This window comes from Onychomys torridus, chromosome 2, assembly GCF_903995425.1.
Source record: "Onychomys torridus chromosome 2, mOncTor1.1, whole genome shotgun sequence".
In the NCBI taxonomy this organism is placed as follows: Eukaryota; Metazoa; Chordata; class Mammalia; order Rodentia; family Cricetidae; genus Onychomys; species Onychomys torridus.
In genome coordinates this window covers 155,120,230-155,144,996 of record NC_050444.1, presented here as the reverse complement: position 1 = coordinate 155,144,996, position 24,767 = coordinate 155,120,230, and the positions used below count along the sequence as shown (strand labels likewise).

At 46.0% G+C, this 24,767-nt stretch overlaps 1 protein-coding gene across 2 annotated transcripts in view; it reads left to right on the top strand.

The window, feature by feature from the left end:
* Window positions 1-678: 678 nt before the first annotated feature.
* Window positions 679-24,767, top strand: part of Spen (spen family transcriptional repressor) — a 77,647-nt gene continuing 53,558 nt past the window's right edge. Inside the window, exons 1-3 of one of the 2 annotated variants that reach the window (XM_036179285.1) lie at window positions 679-1,012; window positions 17,669-17,989; window positions 22,090-22,566. In XM_036179285.1, the coding sequence (XP_036035178.1) occupies window positions 930-1,012; window positions 17,669-17,989; window positions 22,090-22,566 (881 nt within the window). In that variant the 5' untranslated portion in view covers window positions 679-929. The remainder of the gene's footprint in view (window positions 1,013-17,668; window positions 17,990-22,089; window positions 22,567-24,767) is intronic. The other variant, XM_036179284.1, reaches the window with a different exon arrangement.

The window sequence follows — 24,767 nt, the reverse complement described above, 5'->3', positions numbered from 1 at the left end:
TTCTTCTGTACCGTAACGATGAGCAAAGAGTCATCTTGGAAAAGGTTTCGCAAGCTCCTATATAAAGAGTTGCTTAATGTTACACGCCAATGATTCTTGGGAGGGATGGGTTTCTGCAACGGTAGTCCCTTGTCTGGGCGGTGAAAAGGACGTCCTGGTCCCGACCACTTTCCCAAGCAGGCGGGGATGCAGGCGTCCGGAAATGGTCAGGGGCGGGACACAGGGCGGATAGGCACGGGGACTTTGGCCTCTAGAAACCCCTGTGCCTCGAAACTAGCCGGGTTCTCTTGTGTTTCCCCAGATCAACGCCTAACCGCGGGGAGAAGCAGCCCCAGCATCCCCCCCACCCCTGGACGCCTCGGGCTGCCAGGCTCCCGCCCCGCGTCGCGCCTGCGCACAGAGCTGAGTGCGCGGGCGCCGCTTCCCGGCTCCGCATTCCTCCCACTTCGGGGCTCCGCGCGCCTGCGCGCCAGCTGGGAGGCACTCGGCGTCGGGGCGGGAGGACGCGCGCGCGCCCGCGGCCAGGGGGCGGTGGCCAGGCGGCGGGAGGCGGGCCGCGCGCGCCGGTGGGAAGCGTCCGGCAGCCACAGCGCCGGCTCCGTCGTAGTCGCGGCCGCCCGGGTCTCGCTCGCCCCTCCTCCCGCTCCCCCGCCCGCCGCCGCCGCCCGCGCGCATGCGCCGCCGGAGCGCGAGGGTCGGCTTCGGGTGTGTGGTGGCGGCAGAGCGGAGCTGCGAGGCCCGAGAGTCAGAACCTGGGGGAGAGGGATGGTCTCTGCACCGGGGGGAGCCGGAGGAGCCGCCGCCGCTGCCGACGCCACCGCCGCAGCCGCCGCCGCCGCCGCCCCGGCGCCCGCCTCCCTGCGCTGACGGCCGCGTACGAAGCCGGCGAAGGGGAGCCAGCCACCACGGTCGCCGGCACGCCGCCCAGCATGGTCCGGGAAACCAGGCACCTCTGGGTGGGAAACTTACCGGAGAACGTGCGGGAAGAGAAGATCATCGAGCATTTCAAACGGTGAGTGACACGAGGCCCGGGGCCGCGCTGGCACCTCGGGCACCTCTCCGGCCCGTTGCTGGCCACGGGCGGAGCGGCGACGCGCGGCTGGCTCCGGCTGGCTCCGGCTTTCTGGGCGGGCGGCTGCTGTGCGGCCACCGAGGGAGCTGGAGCGGTGAGTCCCGTGGGGTCGCGTCTTTGCGCGCCGCCCTGGAGCACAGCGCGGCCGGCTGGGTCCCGAAGCGCCCGCAGAGCCGGGGCTGTGCGGACGCCGCAGCCGCGCCAGGCAGCGTGCGGCACCGGGAGGTGGCAGGCTCCCGGAGCAGGGACCGCTCTGCGAAGATTCGTGCAGCGGCAGATGCTTCTGTCGGCGCGGCTCGGAGGAGCGGGCTGCCTGGCGCTCGGCGGTGACTAGATGGGCTGCCGGTGTCCCGGGGCTCGTGGGGAAGGGAGCTTGGACGCCAAGGCGCCGCAGATGCATTCCCGCGCCGCGCTGGTGACCGAGCGGTTTTTACAGTAGATCCTTCACCTCCGAATTCGTTAATGAGGCAGGCAAAAAGTGCAAATCTTTAGCGATTAGGTGTGACTTTACTGTTTCTCTAAATACTTTTTTTGCGTGCGAAAGATAAAAATAAATGTTGCTTTTCATAGGCGTTGGTAGCATTTCTTGTTTGCTCCCAGGAACGCGTGTCCCGTAACTGGTAGAGACCTCAGAATGCAATCCTACATACAATGAAGATTTATTTATACTTTCACTCATTGAGAAGGAACATAGCAAGTCTGTGATCGCCTGTGGAAATTAGTTTTTCCTGATATCCAATTCCCTGGAAGGTTCCAAGTTGGGCGTACTCTGAATTCCACTATCCAGTGGGTGAAGGGAATGAAATTAGGGGAACATCCTCGTTAGAGTCAACCTGGGGAAATGGGTTGTGTCGCCGGGTCTGTAGCCTCTTTGAGGAGGCCTGGGAAGCGTGAGCGCCTTTCTTTCTGTCTGATGGAGGGCCATTGATTCTGTTGGCCGTTGCTGTTACCAGGGCTTTAAATCTTCGCCTCTGGGGCGCGCGTGTGCGCGTGCCCGCGTGTGAAAAGGAGCTGGGCATAGTGAGGCCATTCATAACCTGCCGGGCTGTCCTCCGCAGGCCTGGGGGAGGTGCGCGCTGCCCGGTACTCCGGGTGTTTACTACGTTGTGCCTGAGACGCGGGAGAGGAAGAGGCCCCGAGACGCAGTTGGCCTCGGTGCCCGGGGATGAAGGGCAGCTGGAGCGCGAGCAGATGGGAACTTTCTCTGCCGGTGCTGCTCCACCCCTCACTCAGTCCGGGTCCCTGCCCTCTGGGAGCATATCTTCAGCGTTGAGGAGAAAACACTTAGCGGGTTTTTAGAGTGGAAACCCTCAGCGAAGCGCTCCCTTTAATCTCCTGTGGGTCTCTGCTTGGGAATTTGAAACGCACCGACGTGCAAACACGTGCATTGCCGCATTCGCTCTGTTCCTGTGTTCTGTGGTCAGACTTGACATTTCACATATAAGCAGGTTTCAGAGACACTGCTTGCCACAGACTTGGAGTTTGATCCCCTGTGCAAGATGAGGGAGAGCAGCATGGGAGTAATAGGGGACAGTTCTGGGAGGCTTGGAGTCGTGGTGCCGCGGTCCGGCTGGTGTGAATGACTCTCTAAGATGGCGGCCAGGACCCACTTTATGTGGGAATCGGCGGAGCCGCTCAGAATGCACGAAAGGGAGGGAGGAGGCGCAGGAGGGCTGTCTGGAGAGCCCGAGGAACGCCGCGCCAGCAGAAGGCTCACCCGCACTTTGCTGACCGTGCGTTTACAGCAGCATTTACCTGATGTAGATAGAGCAAAGGATGCTCTTGGTTATTTGAAGCCTCTGCAGACCCGAGTCCCCGAAACTCCCTTTGTAAAGGCTGCAGTTCTCACTTTTCACAGGAATGGGTTTTATTTGGGTAGTACACCTTTAATGGGCTCAGAGCATGAGAAGGTAACAAAGTAATCTCCCTCTCCCTCTTGACCCTGGAATTCCCAGTTCTCATGTTCCTCCACTTAGCCCCAAACAGGTACGCTCTGTTTCTGGTTTCTTGCTTATCTTTCTGCCTACAAGAAATGTTCTAGGCGATCCAGCTGTGGAGAGCTAAGTTGACCAGCCTTTTATCCGTATCGTGGAATGTGTTTTGTTAAATATGTGATAGCTACTAAGAAGGAAAACAGAATCTGAATCATTTAATTGAAAGGGATGAGAAGGCATTAAAATGATAAGAAAACTTAATGGCGTTCAACCTCTGTGCCTTGTAGACCTCAGAATGAGAAAATCCACACGAAGCCTGTATTAAAACCGAACCTCAGTGCCTGCTTCTCCCCTTTTCCCTAGCTGATTGCAACATTAACTAATAACTGTTTTACAGGATTAAGAGGTGTATACTGGGAATACATTACATAAAATGCTCTGAAGATGAATGTTCTTTTAACAGTGGTTAGGCTTTTGCAGTAGGTATTTGGATTAAAAGGACAACAGAAAACCGTGGAGGCTAAGTCAGACAGCTGTGGAGGCAGAAATAAAGATCTCCCTCTCTCTATTTTGATAGTGCTTTCACTGTACAGAAGAAGATGGAGGGAAGGGTGGAGGGGAGGAAGATTTCCCCCCTCAGTGCCAGAGAAAGGCCACCTTTAGAACATAGAGTATTTTTTACAAATTGGCTTTCCCTTCTTGCATATAATAAATCTTCTGTGTTCATTCTCTTTTCAGCCTCTGTAGACCGAGTTAAGAAAATTAAACAACTGTTTCTAAATAGGGTTTTAGTTGACAAAGGTTCGTTACAGGGCCTTGTACCATGGAGAAAGAAAGTCCTTTCCTTTGTGTATTAGCAGAGTGGAAGGGTTGGAGGGAGGAATTTCACAACAATTGACGCCTTGCTGGCTTGGAGGAGAGGTGGTGCAGACCACTCCTTGAATGAGAATGAGCAGAGGAGTGGAGAGTCCCTCAAAGACCTAAACAGCCTTATTTCAGATTAAGTAAAAAGTCGAATACTGGATTTTTCTCATCCACCCACCACTGGTCCTTTACAGACAGGTTAAATATTAGGCAACCGCTCACTAGGGTGTTCCCTCAATAACATTTTTGTTAAAGAATGAGACTGGTTAAACATTTTTTTTCTTTCTTTCTTTTTGGTTTTTCGAGACAGGGTTTCTCTGTAGCTTTGGAGGCTGTCCTGGAACTCACTTTGTAGACCAGGCTGGCCTCGAACTCACAGAGATCCACCTGCCTCTGCCTCCCAAGTGCTGGGATTACATGCGTTCGCCACTACCGCCGGGCCAAACATTTTTTTCTTAATTTGAAATGTCTTAGCACAATGGTTTTTCTGTCATAGATTCAGATATCTTTGTGGTCACAAAATAGAATAATACCAGAGCTTCTTCACCCTTCCTTTCCACGGGGATATTTTAGATGCCATCGTTACTGTGTCCTTTCTTTACGTGTGATCAGATGATTTCTATGAGGTTACCTCTAGTTTTGAATATTGTGATTCTGAGTATCTCTTTTCATGGTAGGCTTTTTTTTTTTTTTTAAAGCTCAGGAAAATTCAGCTATCTTGAAACATTAAGATTTAATATAGAATGCTTAAGATGTATCTTATTTCTTGTAAAAAATGTATGTGGCAGATTGGAGGAAAATACAGGGTTCCTTTCAAGGAAGAATGTTGGCATCTGTCTTGGAGAGGCACTTTTCCCAGCCACCTTTGTTTCAGGCTCTTGGTTGCTTTTGGTTTTATTTATTTTTTATGCTTATGAAGAGGCTTCAGCCTTGGTTTCATATGTTTAGCCTGTTAATGCTGAAGCTTTGGAAATTTTGATTAGAATGCTATAAAGACAGAAAGTGGTATGGAGCAAAGCTTTTCTAAGTGGCTTCCAGCTCTCACTTTCCCTCAGTGTGAAGTGTCAATTAAACCTTATTGATTTCTGCTTTGGTTTGTTCTTTAATTTTAATTTTTGTTTTTGAGTCAGGATCTTCTCATACCAGGTTGCTATGGTAGTCACTGTTTGACTATATAGCCCAGGTTTGCTTTTTCTCTCGGCATGCCAGGTTCTGGGATTACAGGCCTGGCCCATTAGATTCTACTACATTTTAAAAAGTATTAAGGGGTTGGGGATTTAGCTTAGTGGTAGAGTGTTTGCCTAGCCCTGGGTTCAGTCCTTAGCTCTGGGGGAAAAAGTATTAAAAATATTTCATGAAAACTTGAATATCCAGTTGGAGATTATATATTTCTCTTCTATTATTTTTGCTCCCCCTCTTTATTTCAGCTGAGGATGGAACCAGGGTCTCACACATGGCAGATTCTTGCTGTTGGATCTTTGGGTTGAACCTCTAGCATACGAAGGTGTAAAAAGTCTCTAGCATTGGTTTGAGCTATAGTGTGCCATCCCAGTGTTTAGAATGAACTTTGAAACTTGAATAGTCACAAAAATTGAGCTTCTAGATTTGGCTATTGGATTTTTTTAAATAACTTTTTAATTTTTATTTTTTTCCCCCAAGACAGAGTTTCTCCGTGTGGTTTTGGGCCTGTCCTGGATCTCACTCAGTAGACCAGGCTGGCCTTGAACTCACAGAGATCCGCCTGGCTCTGCCTCCCGAGTGCTGGGATTAAAGGTGTGCACTACCACCGCCTGGCAAAAATTGTTTTTAAAACTTAAAAAAAAATTATTAATTTTATGTGTAGTGGTGTTTTGCTTGCCATATATCTTCACCACATGCATGTCTGGTGCCCACAGAGGCCAGAAGAGGATGTGGATCCCTGGTCCTGAAGTTAGAGAGGGTTATGAGCCACCATGTGGGTGTTGGGAACTGAACTCCAGTCCTCTGGAAGAGCAGCAAGTGCTGAACCATTTTTTTTTTTTTCCCTTTTGATTTTTTTTGAGACAGGGTTTCTCTGTGTAACAGCCCTAGCTGTCCTGGACCTCTATTTATAGACCAGGCTGGCCTTGAACTCACAGAGATCTGCCTTCCTCTGCCTCTCAAGTGCTAGGATTAAAGATCTGTGCCACCACCGCCCAGCTGAGCCATTTCTTGCACCCCCATCTTGTGGTTTTTTTGAGTCATACATAGCTGGCTTTCAGTGTGTGCTTTGCATATTTCAGATTGTTCTCCTCCCACGAGCCTCTGTCCACTAAGTTAAAAGTTACAGTGTCAGGGCTTTAATGTGGTGCTGAACTCTTTTAGTCCTAGAGATCTGCAGAGGCAGGAAGATCTCAGAGTTACAGGCCAGCCAGGGCCACACAGTCAGACCCTGACCTTAAAAGTGGGGGGGAGGTTGGTGTGAGGGCACTCACCTTTTTAATCCCAGCACTAAGGAGGCAGAGGTGGGTGAATCTATGAGTTTGAGGTCAGCCTGGTTCACAGTTCCAGGACAATCAGAGCTGTGTTACACAGAGAAAGCCTGTCTCCAAAACAAAACAAACAAACAAAAAAGAGCGAGCAAACAACAAATTCATTGAATTTAAATTAGGATTTTTGTCATTCTACTGTAGAGTATTTAGACACCCAAATCCACCCTCCCCCCTTGGTTTTCTTGTTTTGTTTTGTTTTGTTTTTGTTTTTGTTTTTCAAGACAGGGTTTCTTTGTGTAGCTTTGTACCTTTCCTGGATCTCACTCTATAGACCAGGCTGGCCTCAAACTCACAGAGATCCGCCTGCCTCTGCCTCCTCAGTGCTGGGATTAAAGGTGTGCGCCACCACCGCCAGCCCCCTTTGGTTTTTTAAGACAGGATTTTTCGGTATAGCCCTGGCTGTCCTAGAACTCATTCTGTAGACCAGGTTGTTCACAAACTCACAGAGATCCGCTTGCCAGTGCCTCTGGAGTGCCAGGATTAAAGACATGCATCACTACTGCCTGACACTTTGTTTTTGAGACAGGGTCTCTTTAATGTACCCCTGGCTGGTCCTGGTACTGATATATAGCCCAGACCGGCCTCCGATGTAGGGCGTCACTTCCTGCCTCTGCCTCACAATTGCTGGAATTAAGCCACCATGCTGGGTTACTTTTTGTTGTTGAGACAGGATCTTCCTATTCTATTCCACTGCATTTGACCCTTCAGCCTCTGCCTTATGAGTGCTGGGATTTTAGCATGACCTGTCAGGCCTAATTGATGTAGTTCTGGGCATCAAACCTAGAGCCTCATGCATGGTAGGCAAGCAGTCTATGAACAGAGCTACCTTTCTGACTTCAATATTAGCATTCAATTATTTATGTTTTAAGTATAGAAACCCTAACATGCCTGTTTTTGAGACAGTCTCACTATGTGGAACCAGGCTGGTTTTGAACCGAGACCTTCTTTCCCCACCCTCCCCTCCTGAGTGTTGTGATTACAGGTTTATCCACTACACCCAGCTTGTGTATTTCCATATTTTAGGTAGTTAGAGCATTCTGAGATAATGCCCGAATAAAAAAGCTTGCCTGTCTGTCACAGTCTGTAGTCCTTTGGCTTTGAACTCCCCATGAATCCCTGCCTCAGCCTCCTAAGCCCTGGAATTATAGGGATGGACACATTGGATGCTCTCTCTACTCCAAAATCATAGCCAGTAGTACTGCGTAGTCCTTGTAGCCGTCTGGACTCAATAGTTTCTTTAAGTTTGGAATAGTACACCTCCCTTCTAGTGTGGCAAACACTCTTTTTATCTCTGAGCTCTATTTCTAGTTCATTCCTGCACTTCAGAGGTTTTTTTTTTTTTTTTTTTTTTAAGCTGAGGATCGAACCCAGGGCCTTGTGCTTGCTAGGCAAGCACTCAACCACTGAGCTAAATCCCCAACCCTAGAGATTCTCTCTTCTTTAGGATGACTTGGTCTCTCTGGTCTTTCCTTATGACCATACCAGGCCATGCATTCTTGGAAAGAAAACCACAGAAGTGATGGGTTCCCATCTTCAGAGTGGATCTGGGGGTACTTACCTGCCTTATCACTCAATGATGTTTTTTGTTTTTTGGAAGACTTAATTATTTCATATTATGTACATAACTGTTTTTGTATGTGTGTGCCTCATGAGTGCCTAGTGCCTGAGGAGGTCAGAAGAGGGCATCAAGCCCCTGGAACTGGAATTACAGATGGTTGTGAGACACCGTGTGGGTGCTGGGAATCAAAGCCAGATCCACAAGAGTGATAAGTGGGCAGGGCAGTGGTGGCACACACCTTTAATCCTAGCACTCTGGGCAGAGGCAGGTAGATCGCTGTGAATTTGAGGCCAGCCTGGTCTACAGTGAGAGTTCCAGGACAGCCAGGACTGTTGTATAGAGAAACCCTGTCTATACAATAAAAACAAAACAACTCAAAAGGAGTGATAAGTAAGTGCTCTTGAGCACCTCTCTGTCCTTGTCCTCACTATGCTTTTAAGTTTGCCTGGCTAGGCCAGGCATGGTGACACATGGCCTTCGATCCCAGCAGATCTCTGTGAGTTTATGGCCAGGCTGGTCCACAGAGTGATCTAGGACAGCCAGGGCTATGTAGAGGATGTCTTCAAACCAAACAACACAATATTTGCCTAGCTAGGTTGTTTTGTGGTGCAGTCTCCCCGTTGGCATCTGACAGGTACTTGGTGGGAGCTACCTGATCCTGCCTTGGTAGCACCTCTGTCAAGTCTCCGCCAGTGGCCTCAGCACTGCCGGTGGCTCTTCCTTGTGCTCCATGCCGCTGCCAATGCCTTCCTTGGGGGGGGGGGGCTGAGGCAGGAGGACAAATTCTCTCTAGAGAGAGAATCCCCCCCCACTTTTGGGGTGTGTGTGTGTGTGTGTGTGTGTGTGTGTGTATGTGTGTGTTTGTGATTACCTATTGTAATCCCAGTCATTCTTTTAAGTGTTTCAGGCATGGCAAAGACTTACTTTTAATACTACTTTCTAATACCCCAGTTCTAGAAGTGCTTTTTTGCTGTGGGTGTAGTTGTATAGAAATCAAAACAATTTCAGATTTATTTTTAATTAGTTATAATGTGTATGTATCTCTCTGTGAGTATGTGCTTGTGAGTGTAGGTGCCTTGGAGGCCAAAGGCATCAGATTCTTTGGAGCTGGAGTTATTTGCCTGGTTGTGAGCTGCCGTCCATGGGCAACTCAGACTTGAACTTGGGCCTTGATATATGTGCTGTTAACTGCTGAACCATGTGTCTAGCCCCAGAAATCTAGATTTCTCTCACCCTCACAAGTGGTTTATTGGGGAGAAACACAGAATGATAGCTACCTCTGAATGGGAAGAGAGACAGCAGAAGAAATTAAGATCTTAAGTGCTCAATTCTGTGGTTTTTTTCTTTTTTTCTTTCTCCTGGAGCTGTGTCATTTGTACATGCATGTATATCATGAACATGGAGCTGAGTCTTAGTTTATATTTATTTGTGCTTATATGTATGCACATGTGCCACGCCAGGTGTGTGGTGGTCAGGACAGCATGCAGTTTTTCCTTCTGCCATGAGAATTGAACTCCGGTCATTAGGCTTGGTAGCAGCACCTTTACTCACCGGGTCTTGCACCTGCCTGTGTGCCGTATCATTTAATGAGTTCACATGTTTCTGGGTGTGTATGATGTGTATGCGTGCAGGCCTGAGCATGCTGTGGGGTATGTGTGTTGTGTAGTATGAAGGTCAGATGACAACTTTTGGGGGTTGGTTCTCTTCCATTGATCCAGGGATCAAACTCAGATCACCAGGCACCCACAGCAAGCCCTTTTGCCCACTAATCTGTCTCAAGGGATGAGAAGTTTTTAGCCTCCCCCTTTCTGTATTTAGAAATCTTTTCTGAAACCTGACTTCCTTCCTTATAACTTTGCTCAGTAGGTACTATCCTTTGTAACTGATCTCCCAGTTAATCTGCCTCCTACTCCTGCCACTGCTGAGGACAACATGGCCCCTGGTGACCCTTAACAATTCCTTGGAATCCAGCATGGTAAGGCCGGCAAGGAAAAGAAGGTGGCGTTGGAAGTGACTTCCCTGGTTTTGTCCATTTCTTCTGTGTCAGAGCCATTGCCTCAGTGCCACCTTGCACTTGGTGCTGGGGTTTGGTCTCTGCACCCTGGGTTTCAGCTTAAACAGTGCATCAGTCTGAGGTGTGTTTTTTCTCCTGCTGGTCAAGTAATCCATTTATCAACTTTCTTACATTTGTTGAGAACAAGTTTTAGAAAATTTGTTACTGGAATTTTCTCCAGTCCTGCCTGGCCCACAGTCAGGACAAATCTCTCTCACCTACCAGTCCTGCAGCCGCTCAGACCCAACCAAGTAAAACACACAGAGACTTACAGTGCTTACAAACTGTATGGCCGAGCCAGGTGGTGGTGGCGCACACCTTTAATCCCAGCACTCGGGAGGCAGAGGCAGGCGGATCTCTGTGAGTTTGAGGCCAGCCTGGGCTACCAAGTGAGTTCCAGGAAAGGCACAAAGCTACACAGAGAAAACCTGTCTCAAAAAGCCAAAACAAACAAACAAACTGTATGGCCGTGTCAGGCTTCTTGTTATCTAGTGCTTATATCTTTTGTTTGTTTGTTTGTTTGTTTTCGAGACAGGGTTTCTCTGTAGCTTTGGAGGCTGTTCTCGAACTCACAGAGATCCACCTGCCTCTGCCTCCCGAGTGCTGGGATTACAGGCGTGCGCTGCCACCATCACCGCCCAGCATAGTTCTTATATCTTAAATTAATCAATTTCTGTAAATCTGTACCTTGGCACATGGCTCAGGGCTTACCGGTATCTTACATGTTGTTACTCATGGTGGCAGCTGGCAGTGTCTCTGCCTCAGCCTTCCACTTCCCAGTAGTCTCCTCTGGCTTGTCCCGCCTATACTTCCTGCCTGGCTACTGGCCAATCAGCATTTTTATTTATCAATTAATCATCCACAGCAGAAATTCATCATGATGAAGTCACCTTACACTGAATAATGCAAGCAGCAACCTTTAATGTGGACTTGGGAAAAGCAGTTTGCTGAAATTTACCATACAGAGTACATATAGCTCTGAACTTTGGAGAAACCCCAGTGCAACACCCTGCCTCTCTCTTTTCTTTTTTCTTTTTTTGTCCTTTCAGACAGGGTTTCTCTATGTAGTTTTGGTGCCTGTTCTGGATTTAGCTCTGTAGACCAGGCTGGCCTGGAACTCACAGAGATCCACCTGGCTCTGCCTCCCGATTAAAGGTGTGTGCCACCAGTGCCCGGCTCTTTCTTTTCTTTTAATAGGGTCTCATTCTGTAGTCAGTGATGGTTTAGAGCTCACTATGAAGTTGAACATGAACTCTTTTTTTCTTTATAACCCTTTTTGGAGACAGGGTCTTGCTTGCTGTGTAGACCAGGCTGGCCGGAACTGAGAGATCCACTTGGCCTCTGCCTCTTGAGTGCTGGGATTAAAGTTGCAAATCACTGCACCAAGGAAGAGATACTACCTTTAAAGACCTATTTGTTACTTTTGTGTATGTTTTCCTGCATGTATGTACATGTACTGTGTGCATGCCTGATGCCCACAGAGGCCAAAAGAGGGCATTGGATCCCCTGGAAATGGAATTAACAGATGGTTTGTGAATCACCCAACACCATGTGGGTGCTGGGAACCGAACCTGTGTCCTCTGGAAGAGCAGCAGGCGCTCTTAACTGTTGACTTTTTCTTAACCTGGAGCAATTTTCTGTCTCGGTCTCCTTGAATGCTTCAGGAATTACAGGCTCTTTTGTTGTGATTTGTTTTTTGAGGTAAGGTGGGACAGTGTAGCTCTGGCTGACTGGGAACCTGCAGTGTAGAGCAGCCTGTTCTCCCTCATAGAGATCCACCTGCTTCTGCCTCCCAAGTGCTAGGAATTAAAAGTGTGGGCCACCATGCTCAACCATTACTTGCTCTTAACCAAGAAGCCATTGCTCTAGCCCTTTCCAACTATTGTTTGGAAACAGATCTCAGATGTCTCATTTTATCCATTAGTGTTTCAGTACTTCCAAAATGTAAGACTATTTAAAGATACCACAGTACTATTATCATTATAATTATGCCAAAATGACTAATTCTTCCTTGTTTTCAGACACCAGTGACTGTTCAAAGCTGTAATGCCTGAAGTACCCTTTTTTCCTTCCAAAAAAAAAAGGTGTTCTGCTGTAGTGCATGCAGGTGCTGGAAGAGGGCATGAGATCCATAGAAGTTGGAGTCACAGGCAGTGGTTATGAGTCCTCTAATGTGGGTGCTGAGGACTGAACTTGGGTCCTCTTCCAGAGGAACAAGTGCTTTTACCTGCTGAGCTATCTCACGAGCCCCATGTGAACAATTTTTTTTTCCCTCTCAAACCCAGAATCTCATATATATATAGGCAAGTGTTACATTGTTGAGCTGTCATATATTCCCCAGCCCTTATGCATCTTACCACTGCTGGCCTCCACAGGGACCTGCACTCGTGTGCATACCCACACATACACATAATTAAATCTTGAATTGTTTTTGGTTTTTTTGAGACAGGATTTCTCTGTGTAACGAGCCCTGGCTGTCCTGGAATTCTCTATGGACCAGACTGGCCTCAGAGGTCCACCTGCCTCTGCCTTCTGAGTACTGAGATTAAAGGTGCACGCTGTCATTGCCCAGCTTGAAAAAAATTTTTTTTAATGTTTTAAAGACTTATCTATCTATCTATTTATTTATTATGTATACAGTATTCTGCCTGCATGTGTCCCTGCAGGCCAGAAGAGGGCACCAGATCTCATTACAAGTGGTTGTGAACCACCATGTGGTTGCTGGGAATTGAACTCAGGACCTCTGGAGGAGCAGTCGGTACTTTTAACCACTTAGCCATCTCTCCAGCCCTTGAAATGTTTTTTTAAAGGGTTGATGTTCTAGGGACTTTATACATATGGGAACAAAAGCAAGATTATTTGTTTCATGAAGTTTACGATTGCAGTTTCCTAATAGATGAAAAGAAGACCCTTCCTAGTCTAAAGCCAATTCCTCAGTTCCACAAGAGACTCACTACAGTTTCCAGAACATTAACCAGGCAGAGCTGAAAATCATTCCACCCAGCACCACAATAACAGCAGTGCAGCCAGAGAAGCTCCGCAGTGCTAGAGAGCTGGCTGAACTTGCATGAGGCCCTCGTGCAGTCCCTAGTAACCAAAACTGAGTCACCAGAAATGTATGGATACTTTTTTAAAGATTTATTTATTATGTGTACGATGTTCTGTCTGCAAACATCCCTGCAGGCCAGAAGAGGGCACCAGATCTCATTACAGATGGTTGTGAGCCACCATGTGGTTGCTGGGAATTGAACTCAGGACCTTTGGAAGAACAAGCAGTGCTTTTAACCTCTGAGCTATCTCTCCAGCCCATGTATGGATACTTTTAACCCCACCTTTTGAAACTGTCCTAGGCAACAACCACAAGCTACCAGGTGCTTTATTTGCATAGTCCTCCCACTTCATAGCGCAGTCCTCCCTGAGTCATTCTTGAAACAAGACAATAGAACTACACCCCACTAGAGAAAACAACTAAGTTTTCCATCTAATCCTGCTTTGCCTACAGCTAGAAGATCACATCTGACGGAGTGCTTGCCCAGCATGCACACAGTCCTGGGTTCAAATCCCAGCATACACAGATGCACGAAGTTTAAAAATGACAACATAGCCTGGCTCACCCTCCAATCCTAGAATTCTAGAAGCTAAGGTGGGAGGACCAAGTGATAGAAAATTACAACATGTCCATACGGTGGGGCTTTCCTGGCGGACCGCCTAGTTATTTCTGGTTCAAAATAGCCATTTCCAGGTCAGAACATCTCGCACTTGACTAGGACTCCGTGGCTTTACATGGTTGCATAAAGCGCGCGCGTCCATGTAATCTATGCGCATGCGTGGAGTAGCCACATGCGGTCCTGTACGCATGCGCAGCTCACTCTTTAAAAAGCCGGGGCCATGTTGCACAGGTCTCTCTTCTCTCTTCTCACTCTCTCCTCTTCTTCTCTTCTCTCCTCTCCTCACTCACGTGTGTGCTTCACACAGGCCTGTCACGTCTCTTCTATCCTATATTAATAAACAGCTCTTCTGTGGATTTGTCGTGTTCGGGACGTGTTCCTCACGGGTAAGAGCACCTAAATAACTAAATAACTAACACCAAGACTTGGAGGTTGAGCGGTGCTACAGCCAGATTCAGAGCCAGATAAATACCTACGACCCAGCATTCAAAGATAGGTGCAGGAGGTCAGCCTCCTGCATCCTCAGAGTGCCTGTGTGCGCTCACCCATCACTGCAAAACTTTACTTCTCCTTTGCAAGCAAGAGGCTGCGGCTGGAAGAGGGCTCAGTGGCTCAGAGCACTTGTTACTCTGGCAGAAAATCAGGTTTTGGCTCCCAGCTCTCACATGGTGGCTCACAATCATCTGTAACTCCAATTCTAGGGGACATGATGCCCTCTTCTGACCTCTTCAGGCACCCAGTTCACACAGACAAAATGAACAAACAAGAAATCCCTAAAGCCAGCACCACAGGGATAGTGTGGTGAGACAGGTCTAGCTTTCCTGGAAGTCTCTGTGGAGAACAGGCTGGCCTTAAACTTGTAGCGGTCTTCCTGCCTCTCTCCACCTCTGGGTGTTGAGATTACAAGTGTGAGCCAACACTCTGGGCTCCTGGGCTCTAGAGAAAAAGCTAATACCCTGAGCTATCCCTGTCCTTGGAGTGATAGGAAAGGAAGGAGGGAACAGGATTTACAACTGTTTGTTGATGTATGTTCTCTCTCTGCCAAAGCAAACAAAAATCACTGGGCTGTAGTATAACCTTGGGATAAGTAGCAAAGTGATTATAATGCAAAATCCCCACGTCTAGGCAAGCCCCCCTCCCCACAAACAAAAAACAAACAAACAAACAAACAAAAAGACAAAAAAAGGAAAGACTAAATCAATCAATGCACCTGACAAGATTTTTAAATTTTTTTAAATTATATTTATTTAATCTACTTGTGTATCGGGGGCAGTTCAAGACAGAGACCTGCCTGCTTCTGCCTCCCAAGAGCTGGGATTAAAGGCATGCGCCACCACCACCTCCTGTCATGTTTTTATTTTAAATTATGTATATGCAGTATGGGTACATGTGGGTATGTCATGCATGTGCAGGTGCCCATGAAGGCCAGAAGAAGGCATCTGATTCCCTGGAGCTGGAATCATAGGGAGTTTTGAGTAATCTGACACAGTTGTGGGGGTGGAGCTCCTGTCTCCTGCAAGAAAAGTGCATACTTTACACTGGGCCATCTCCAGCCATGAACATCAGTTTTAAAGCCACGCCGCCCCTGGATCAGCCCAGTCTCTTCTCATAGTCTCGGGCTTTTCTTCTGCTACATTACTGAGTTCTCAAACGTATGACCTGAGGTCATTAATACACTGAAACTGGATTCTTCAGGGGATTTCTAAAGACTGTTAATGTTTACTGTAGACACTTTAGAATGTTGAAAGACTAAACCTTGAGGAAACCTGACAATATTTTGAGTAGTTTTTCATTCTGTCCCAAAAACTTAGATGATTAGTGAATTAGTCAGCCCTCTGGGTCTAGCCAATTATTGATGGAAAATGATGTGTGTTTAAAAAAATAATTCAGGCAGTGGAGGCACATGCCTTTAATCACAGCTCTTGGGAGCTAATAGGCAGGCAGGAAGGATCTCTTGAGTTCAAAGTCAACCTGGTTTACAGAGTGAGTTCCAGGACAGGCTCCAAAGCTACACAGAGAAACTCTGTCTCGAAAAACAAACAAACAAACAAAAACCCCCAAAAACAAAAAACCCAAAACAAAGCAACAACAACAAAAAACAAAACAAAACCCCAAAACAAAACAAAAAAACTAACTTCTGGGGGCCGGAGAGATGATGGTTCAGTAACTAAGAGCACTTGTTCTTGAGGTACCTCAAGTTCAATAACCCAGCAGCCATCGGTAACTCCAGTTTCAGCCCCTCTTCTAACTTCTGAAGGCACCAGGCATATACATGGTGCATATATGTATATTCAGGCAAGAACACTCATACACATAAAGTCAATATAAAGGAAAAAAAACTACCTCTGGGTGAGGTGGCACATGCCTTTAATTGCAGTGCCCAGGAGGTAGAGGCTTGAGTCCTTAGTAGTTACAGACCAGATGGATAATTACAGTAAATATCTAGATATATCTGTTCTGTCCTGCCTCCCTCCAAAAGGGTCTCCTGGAGCTTAGTCTGGTCTCAATCTTGCCATATAGCTAAGGGTGATTTCCTGACCCTCCTGCCTCTACCTCCCAAGTATTGGGATTACAGGATTGAGATTATAGGTATGTGCCCACCCCACAGGAAGTCTATTTTGTTAAAGCATTTTATCCATTTAATTAAAAAATGAGTTTAGCCATGCATGATGACACAGACCTTTAGTTCCAGCACTTGGGGAGGCAGAGATAGGCAGATCTCTTGAGTTCAAGGACAACCTGGTCTACACAGTGATTTCCAGGACAGCCAGAACTATACAGAGAAACCTTGACTCAAAAAAAACACAAAAAAACAAAACAACAAAAAAAAACAACCAACCAACCAAACAAAAGCTTGTGCCTGCTTTCTGATAGGCCTCATTAAAACACTGGGCATGCAGCTCAGTTGGTAAAGAGCACACAGACGTTCTTAGCACCGCATAAACAATCACGGTGGTGCACACCTGTGAGTCCACCACTAAGGTGCTGTGGAAGGAAGCAGGAGCCCCTAAAGCCCAGTCATTCTCCAGTGAGTTTGAGGCCAACTTAGAGTTCATGAGTTGCCTCCCCCCCCCCCCCCAAAGAAGGCATATTGTGTTGGTGGGGTGGCTGAGTTAAAGGTACTAAACAGGCCTGACAACCTGAGTGTGATACTTGGAACCCACACAGTGGAAGGAGAAAAACCAACTCTGGGAAAGCTGCCCTTTTGACCTCCACCTGCCCACTGTGTCATGTGTACACATAAGTAAATAAAAGTGTTGTTTCATGGTGAAATAATACGGACTGTCGTGAGCTCTAGAACCCACCATGTAGTCAGACTGGTGAGAATTCTCAACCTATTTGCCTGTATCTCCTGAGTGTCAGGACTGTAGTCATGTGCCACCACATCCCACTTCAGTATTTTAAAACGACTTTGATTTTATTTTTGTTTAATAAACTTTGTTACAATGTTAAGTTTACTAAGTGTTCTTGAAAGGTTAAGTATAGTTTTAGTAAATACAAATGAGAGTAATAAAAATAATGATGTGCAAATATTTGTTTCAGAGTGTAAAACCTGTAAGTGCAAATGAGCTTTCAAAAATTGTGTGATACTGTGTGTGTGTGTGTGTGTGTGTGTGTGTGTGTGTGTTTTAAATGAGAGCCATTTATATAGCTATTTGGGGGGCCTGGGGAGATAATTAATAAAGTACTTGCTGTTCAAACCCAAAGACTGGTGTTTGATCCCCAGCATCCTCACAAAAGCTAGACACACCCCTGTAATCTCCTTACTGGTTTCCCATCTAGCCATCAGACTAGATACCCTGTCTTAGAAAATGAGGAGGTAGAGCAAGACTCCTGACAGGGATCTCTGGCCTCCCACACAGTGAGTACATACAAACAAGTACCTCCAACAAAAAGCCACTTTGTAGTTCATGTCCCATACATGTATAATGTAAATTACCTTAAAAGGAAATGTTTTGGGAAGGTATTGTATACATAAATAACTTTACTTCATTTCCCCCCACCCCAGATATGGCCGTGTGGAAAGTGTCAAAATTCTCCCCAAGCGGGGGTCCGAAGGAGGAGTGGCTGCCTTTGTGGATTTTGTGGACATCAAAAGTGCACAGAAAGCTCACAACTCCGTCAACAAAATGGGAGACAGAGACCTACGCACGGATTATAATGAACCAGGAACTATTCCAAGTGCTGCTCGGGGATTGGATGATACAGTTTCCATAGCATCTCGTAGTAGAGAGGTTTCTGGGTTCAGAGGAAGTGGTGGAGGGCCTGCTTATGGCCCCCCACCATCACTTCATGCACGAGAAGGACGCTATGAACGGAGACTCGATGGGTAAGTTCCAAGGTTTCTGTAGGCAGGTATTTTGTATTTGATATGGTGAGAAACAGAAACTCAAATTTAGGGGCCCCAGATGGATTTAAAGTTTTGGGCATTCTCAATGTTTCCTATTTTGGGTTGGAAACGGAAGTGATTTCTGTCCCAGAGGCTGGTACCTCACGGAGTCGTAGAGGATATTTCCTGCAGCAGATTGGATATCTACTCCTGAGATAACATGGTGGAAGAGTCCTGCAGCAGCATCAATTCTGGAGTTACCTGGCTTCTAGAAGGAAGTATTGCTCTTTTTGGATATTATCAAGGCCTTCCTTGGATACATCCTTACTACCAGATGGAGCTATTTGGCTACTGGTTTTGTCTTCGGGCTATTTGGAATATTTCCGGAATATCAAAGCCTACAGATCCTTTACAAGCTGATAAGCACCTCTCGGTTTTCTGTATGTAAAGTCTACAAACACATTGGATTGTCACAAAATACCTAGCAGATCATTGATTCTACCATTTGGATACTACAAACAATACTTGAGTGTGGAAATGTGTACGTGGATGAGGAAAACAAAGGCTTTGCTTGATTTCTTCTCCCTTTTGGATATACTCAATTTCTGTGGAATTACTCTCAATGGAATGGGGAAACAGATGATGGACATTCATAAATGCTGGAATATAGCTGTGTCCTAACTGCTGGAATGTATGGGATGCTGTGATCTCAAGACTCCATTAGCCGAGGGAAGAGGATTACTGTCTCAGCCTGTTGAAGGAACTTTAGCTTTGAACACAACCCGATCCGTTGTGGATACAGCAGTCACATGACTGGATGTCTACAAAAGGACCGTTGTCAGCAACTTTGTCCTCATTCATTGGAATTGTAGAGAAATTTCCTCGATGCCAGCTGCCTGACCGTATTTAGGGCTGCAGATTTTTATGAATGTGGATCAATTTATAATTGTCTGCTATTTCAAGAAAGAAGTCTGGGGGTTTGAGAGTTACAGTTTGTCTGGGACTACTTGCTTCCTGTGGAATTATTTTGTCTGGTCACTAAGATTTTTTTTTTTCTTGTGGTTCATCTAAATATCATTTGACACCCTTGCCCACTAAGAAGGTGGATTACCCCTGTAAGAGGGGCCAAAATTGGGGAAGTTATGTTCACAGTTCTCTCCCTAGATTTAATTGGGATTATAGGTCGTGTTTCCACAGTTGGAAAAGGTTGGTATGTCCTGACCTGTGTATATTAGCCCCTCTTCTAACCCAAGTCACACCCTTTCTTTCCCCCACTAACTTTAGACGCATTTAGTACTAATAGATGAAATTCAAGACTAGCAGTTAGATTTCAGCTCTGCTTCTCTTGTGCCTGCCTTTGTATCTTCCTAATGGATAAGAACTGCACATACTTATGAAGTACCAGCTAGAGCAGTTAACTGTCTAGAACTGTTGCCTGTTGCTTCTGTTATATCATTAATTATGCTTTTACCAATTAACATTGGTAATGTGCAGAAAAGACCTGTTACACTGTTTTCTTATAAATCTCAAGGGAACCTTCTTGTTAAACATTGAAATATTTCCATTTCGGAATTGTAGTTCATGAAAAAGGAAAATAGTGTCATTTAATACACTTAAGAAGGAAATATATTACTGATCCCTTCTCCCTTTGCCAGCTTCGTTTTCCATAATGGCAGCAAAAGAAACAACAAAGCCTGTTGGAGTCCAGGGAGATGGCTCAGTCAGTAAGATGCTTTCCGTGCAACCACAGAGACCTGAGTTCAGATCCCTAGCATCCAGTGACATCCTGGCACTGTGATGTGCCGCTGTCAATTCCACTGGGAGCTGGAGACAGGGCAGCTGCTGGCATGTATTGGCCAGCCAGCTTAGCTCAGTTGGTTAGCTCCAAGTTCAGTGAGAGAGAGACAGAGACAGAGAGAACCTGTCTCCAAAAATAAGGTGTAGATTGAGTGTGGTGACATATGCCTTTAATCCTAGGACTAGAGGCAGAGGCAGGTCTGTGAGTTCTGGACCAGCCTGGTCTATACAGTGAACTCTAGATCAGCCAAGGCTACAAAATGAGAATGTGAATCAGGTATAAAGTGGTCAAGGAAGACACCTGGTGTGTCCTCCACATGGCCTTGGATATGTGCAGAGGCACACAAGTGCAGAGGCACACAAGTGCAGAGGCACACAAGTGCAGAGGCACACAAGTGCACAGACATTTGCACAGAGCCTAGGGTAGTAGGGTTGGTACTAAGTGAGACGGCGGATGAGAATGGATACTGATGGAGATGCTGGGGCTCTAGGAGGACAGTGACAGTGGCATTAATTCTTACAGAGCGGGGAACCTAGCCTTGTTGCAGAGTCTAGTTCTTTCTCTCTCACGAGTCTTTATTTCTTTTGGTAGAAGATTGATAGAGGGTGAGGTTGCAGAGCCGCTCCAGTGACTTGGTGCCCTGAAGAAGTAGAGAACTTAGAATGTCTTAAAAGAGTAGGGCTCGTCCGTGGTTTTTTTTTTGTTTTGTTTTTTTTTTTTTGAGATGGGTCTCACTGGCCTCGTGGTCACAGAGTCTTACCTATCTCTGCCTCTGAAAAGGGTATGGACTACCATGCTGGGCGCGTGGCGTCTTAGGTACTGTGTGTGCATGTCATGTATGCAGTAAGGTCTGTGCCCTTGGGCTGGTGAACATCCACATCCTAACTGAAAATGTTAAGGAACTGAGGATGTAGCTCAGTGGTAGAACATTTGTGTCCACACGTGCAGGCTCTGGATTGGAAGTCAGCGCTGCAAACCAAAAGCCAGTGTTACTAAGTCACGTCGTGGTTGACCGCTGCTCCCGAGAGCTCTTGGTCACCAGCGTTCCCAGTTTCGTCTTAGGCACCTTGAATGCAGTCCAAGCCAGGAGAGCCTACTTCCTCCAGTCAGGGAGCACATATAGTAAGAAAGTGAATCCTGGAATGAGCACTTACATTATGTAGCACTTAAGCACAAGGAGATCAAACAGCTTTCACAGTTTTAGGTAAAGTATGCAGACTGTGTTACCCATCATCCCGGTATTTCGATACCTAATAGTTTGGGCAATTTATATAGCTTAGTAATTTATTTAGAGTACCCAAGCATCAAAAATTAGTGAGGCCTGATAGTGGCGGCATATGCCTTATAGTCTTAATTCTTAGGGAGAGTGAAGCAGGAGGATTGAAAGTTCATGTCTAGCCTGGGCTAGCAAGACCCTGTCTCCAAGGGAAGAAAAGTGCAAAAGTAAGGAAATGTTGCATTTGAATTTTTTGGATTTGTTTGGCAATCCTCCTACTGCAAATGTGGGCTGTCACAGGCTGCAGTGTCTTCTCCGTTGCAGTAAGCAGATGTGTTCTGAAATAACGGCAAGTAAATAAAAGTCTAGTAGATGTTTTATTCAGATGAAACTAATAAAATTTAACATTAAGCTGGGCCTGGTGGGTGCATTCCTTTAATCCCAGTATTTGGGGGTAGAGGCAGGCAGATCTCTGAGTTTCAGGCCAACCTACTTTACATAGTTCTAGGTCAGCCAGGGTTACATAGTGAAACCCTGTCTAAAAAAAGAAAAGCAAACCCCAGATAAACAGATGCAACGACAAACTTTCCCATTAAAATCAGGGTATAAACTGGGCATTGTGCATTGTGGTGCATACCTGTAATCCTGGCACTTAGGAGGTAGATACAGGATCAGAAGTTTAAGGTCTTCCTTGTCTACATAGGGAGTGTGAGGTTAGTCTAAGCTATGAGACTGTCCAAAAAAAAAAAAAAAAAAGAACCAAGAAAAATGTTGGTGTTCACAACACACATGCACATACCTTTACCCTTTTATACAAGTTGGAAAATCTCCCATAAAAGGATCATCTGACTGACATGCAGAACTTTACTGAGGGAGGCCCAACATAGAAGTGAAAAGAAACGACGCTCACTAGTGAAGTTCTGGAGTCAAGTAAAACGTTGAGCTTGTCAGTGTTCTGCTTACTAAGGTTCGTGCTGTTCAGAGAGTGATGAGGCACAAAGACAACTCTGAAGTGAATGTTTGCATGACTTGCTTTCAGTTTTGCTTGCTCCTTTCTGATTCACTATTTTCCCCTCCTAAATGCAGGGCTTCAGATAACAGGGAGCGTGCTTATGAACATAGTGCCTATGGACACCATGAACGGGGGACGGGAGCATTTGATCGGACAAGACATTACGATCAGGATTACTATAGAGACCCTCGAGAGCGGACTTTGCAACATGGGCTCTATTACACTTCTCGGAGTCGAAGTCCAAACCGCTTTGATGCTCATGACCCCCGATATGAACCTAGGGCTCGGGAGCAGTTTACACTGCCCAGTGTGGTACACAGGGATATCTACAGGGACGACATTACCCGGGAGGTACGAGGCAGAAGGCCAGAGCGCAGTTACCAGCACAGCAGGAGTCGCTCACCACATTCGTCCCAGTCTAGAAACCAGTCCCCACAGAGGCTGGCTAGCCAAGCATCCAGACCCACCAGATCCCCCAGCGGCAGCGGCTCTAGAAGTAGGTCCTCCAGCAGTGAGTCCATCAGCAGCAGCAGCAGCACCAGCACGGACAGGTAGGTCCAGCCAGCCATCTCCTCCACACGATCCTCATGTGTTCTCAGGTGCTTGGGGTCAGTGGTCATGGTTTTGATCATAGCACTTTTTGTGGGGGTGGGGGTGAGGGTGGGGTGTGTATTTCAAGATAGGGTTTCTGTGTAGTCCTGGCTGACTTGGAACTTGGCTCTGTAGACCAGAGATCTTCCTGCCAAGTGCTGGGATTAAAGGTGTGCTCCAGCGATATTTCATTTTAAAGAAAAGAATCATGGATTGTGTGTTTAGCGAGTAACATGCAGACTTTGAATTAACCAGAATCTAACTGATGGTTTGCCAATGCCGTTTTGTCCCTTACATGTTTAATGTTAAAATTAAATTGCTAAAAAGGAAGAGAAATAGTGACGGAAAGCTGGTGAGGCAGATTTTGTGACAAATGGATCTCTGAGGTTTGTCCTTCTCTCCCTCCTTCATTCCCTCCCTCCCTCCTTTCCTTTCTTTTTGCTTTTTTGAGACAGGATTTCTCTGTGTAACAGTCCTGGCTGTCCTGGAACTCACTTTGTAGACCAGGCTGTTCTTGAACTCCCAGTGCTGGGATTAAAGGCATGTGTCACCACCATGCCTGTTTTATTTTTATTTCTTAAATGTGTGGAGTCAACTTATTGGGGCTGAACATTTCTAAAGCTGTTTGGTGAAATGTGTTGGTGGAATACATTGTTTATTGTCATCGAGTAAACTAACTTTAATCATATTTTAACACCAGTGTGCTTTAGAAAATTTATAAATACTTTCTTTCACCTAATGTTACTGTTTTGTTCTTCAAATCTGAGATAATGAATGGATTTATTGGGATTTTTTTGATATCAAGGAGTTTTATGTTAAAGATGAGCAATAATAAATTGAAGGCCATTTTAACAAGGATATTTAGAGATCAGGCTGTGAGGGTTTTGAAGTTACAGAGTTCAGCAGATGGTATATTCTTTAGGTAACATTGGATAGTTTTCTCATGATTTCTGGGCCTCAGCTCTCTCACTGTTTATATGAACCTTACTTTAGAAGTAGATATGGTGGCACCTGCCTGTAATGACTATTACAGAGGAAGCTAAGGCAGAAGAGTCCTTACCCTGCCTACATAGTAAGATCCTGTTTGAATCTGCCACTCCTCAAAGCTAAACAACCCAGATTCCCAGAAAACAAGTAAGACTTGTTACTGTGAATATTAAGATGAAAATAGCATGTAGCGTGTCTACTGCAACCTCAGAATATAATATAAATACTCCCTGTACTAGCCAGCAGCTGTTTTGGCTTCACGCTGCTCACAGGCTTGAGCATTCCCTCTTCCTCAGTTATTTAGACTGTTAACCAGGTGCCCTACCTAAGTTTAGGTGATATATATTATAAACCCAGAGGACATAGCTTCTTTGACCTGATTAAAAAGACCAGATCTGGGCTGGGGAGAAGGCTCAGCTGTTAAGAGTACTGGCTGCTCTTTCAAAGGACCCAGGTTCCATTCCCAGCACCCACATGGTAGCTCACAGCTATCTGTAACTCCTGTTCCAGGGGATCCAACACCCTCATACATGCAGAAAAACACCAATGAATATTTAAAAAAAAAAAAAAAAAAGTCCAGATTTTTCTTTCAATATTATGGGCTTAGATTTAAGAGAAGTAAATAGCCACATGATTGAATAGCCCTCTTACGCTTCCTAATTGCCTAATTTGCAATAATAAAGTGGAAATTTTAGTCTCCCTTTCCTAATCTAGCTATGATCTAAATATTTGGGAAATTGCCATATTTGAGTGAAGCAGGTGTTTAACTTTTGGGAAGTCAGAGAAGTTAGATTGTTGTCTATACCAATGGTTGATGAAGTTAATTCAATACTATGAACTGATTATAAAGTCTCATTCTCCTGCCTAGAGTTGTTTTTATCATTTCTCTAAAATCTGCCATTAAAGGAACCCCAAAGCGTTTCACTGGGTTAGAGCTTTCCTGAAAGTGTGTGCTGATGTTGGTTCAGGAAAGTCTTTGATGGGCAGCTTTACACTGAATGCTGTGGTTACAGTCTGACTGGGACAGAAGTGGTCTAATCCTGCTCATGGAGCTAATCTTTGCTCACACGAGGATTTATGTTTGTTTGTTTTGTTTTGTTTGTGTTTTGTTTTGTTGAGACAAGGTTTCTCTGAGCAACAGTCCTGGTTGTCCTGGAACTCATGTTGTAGATCA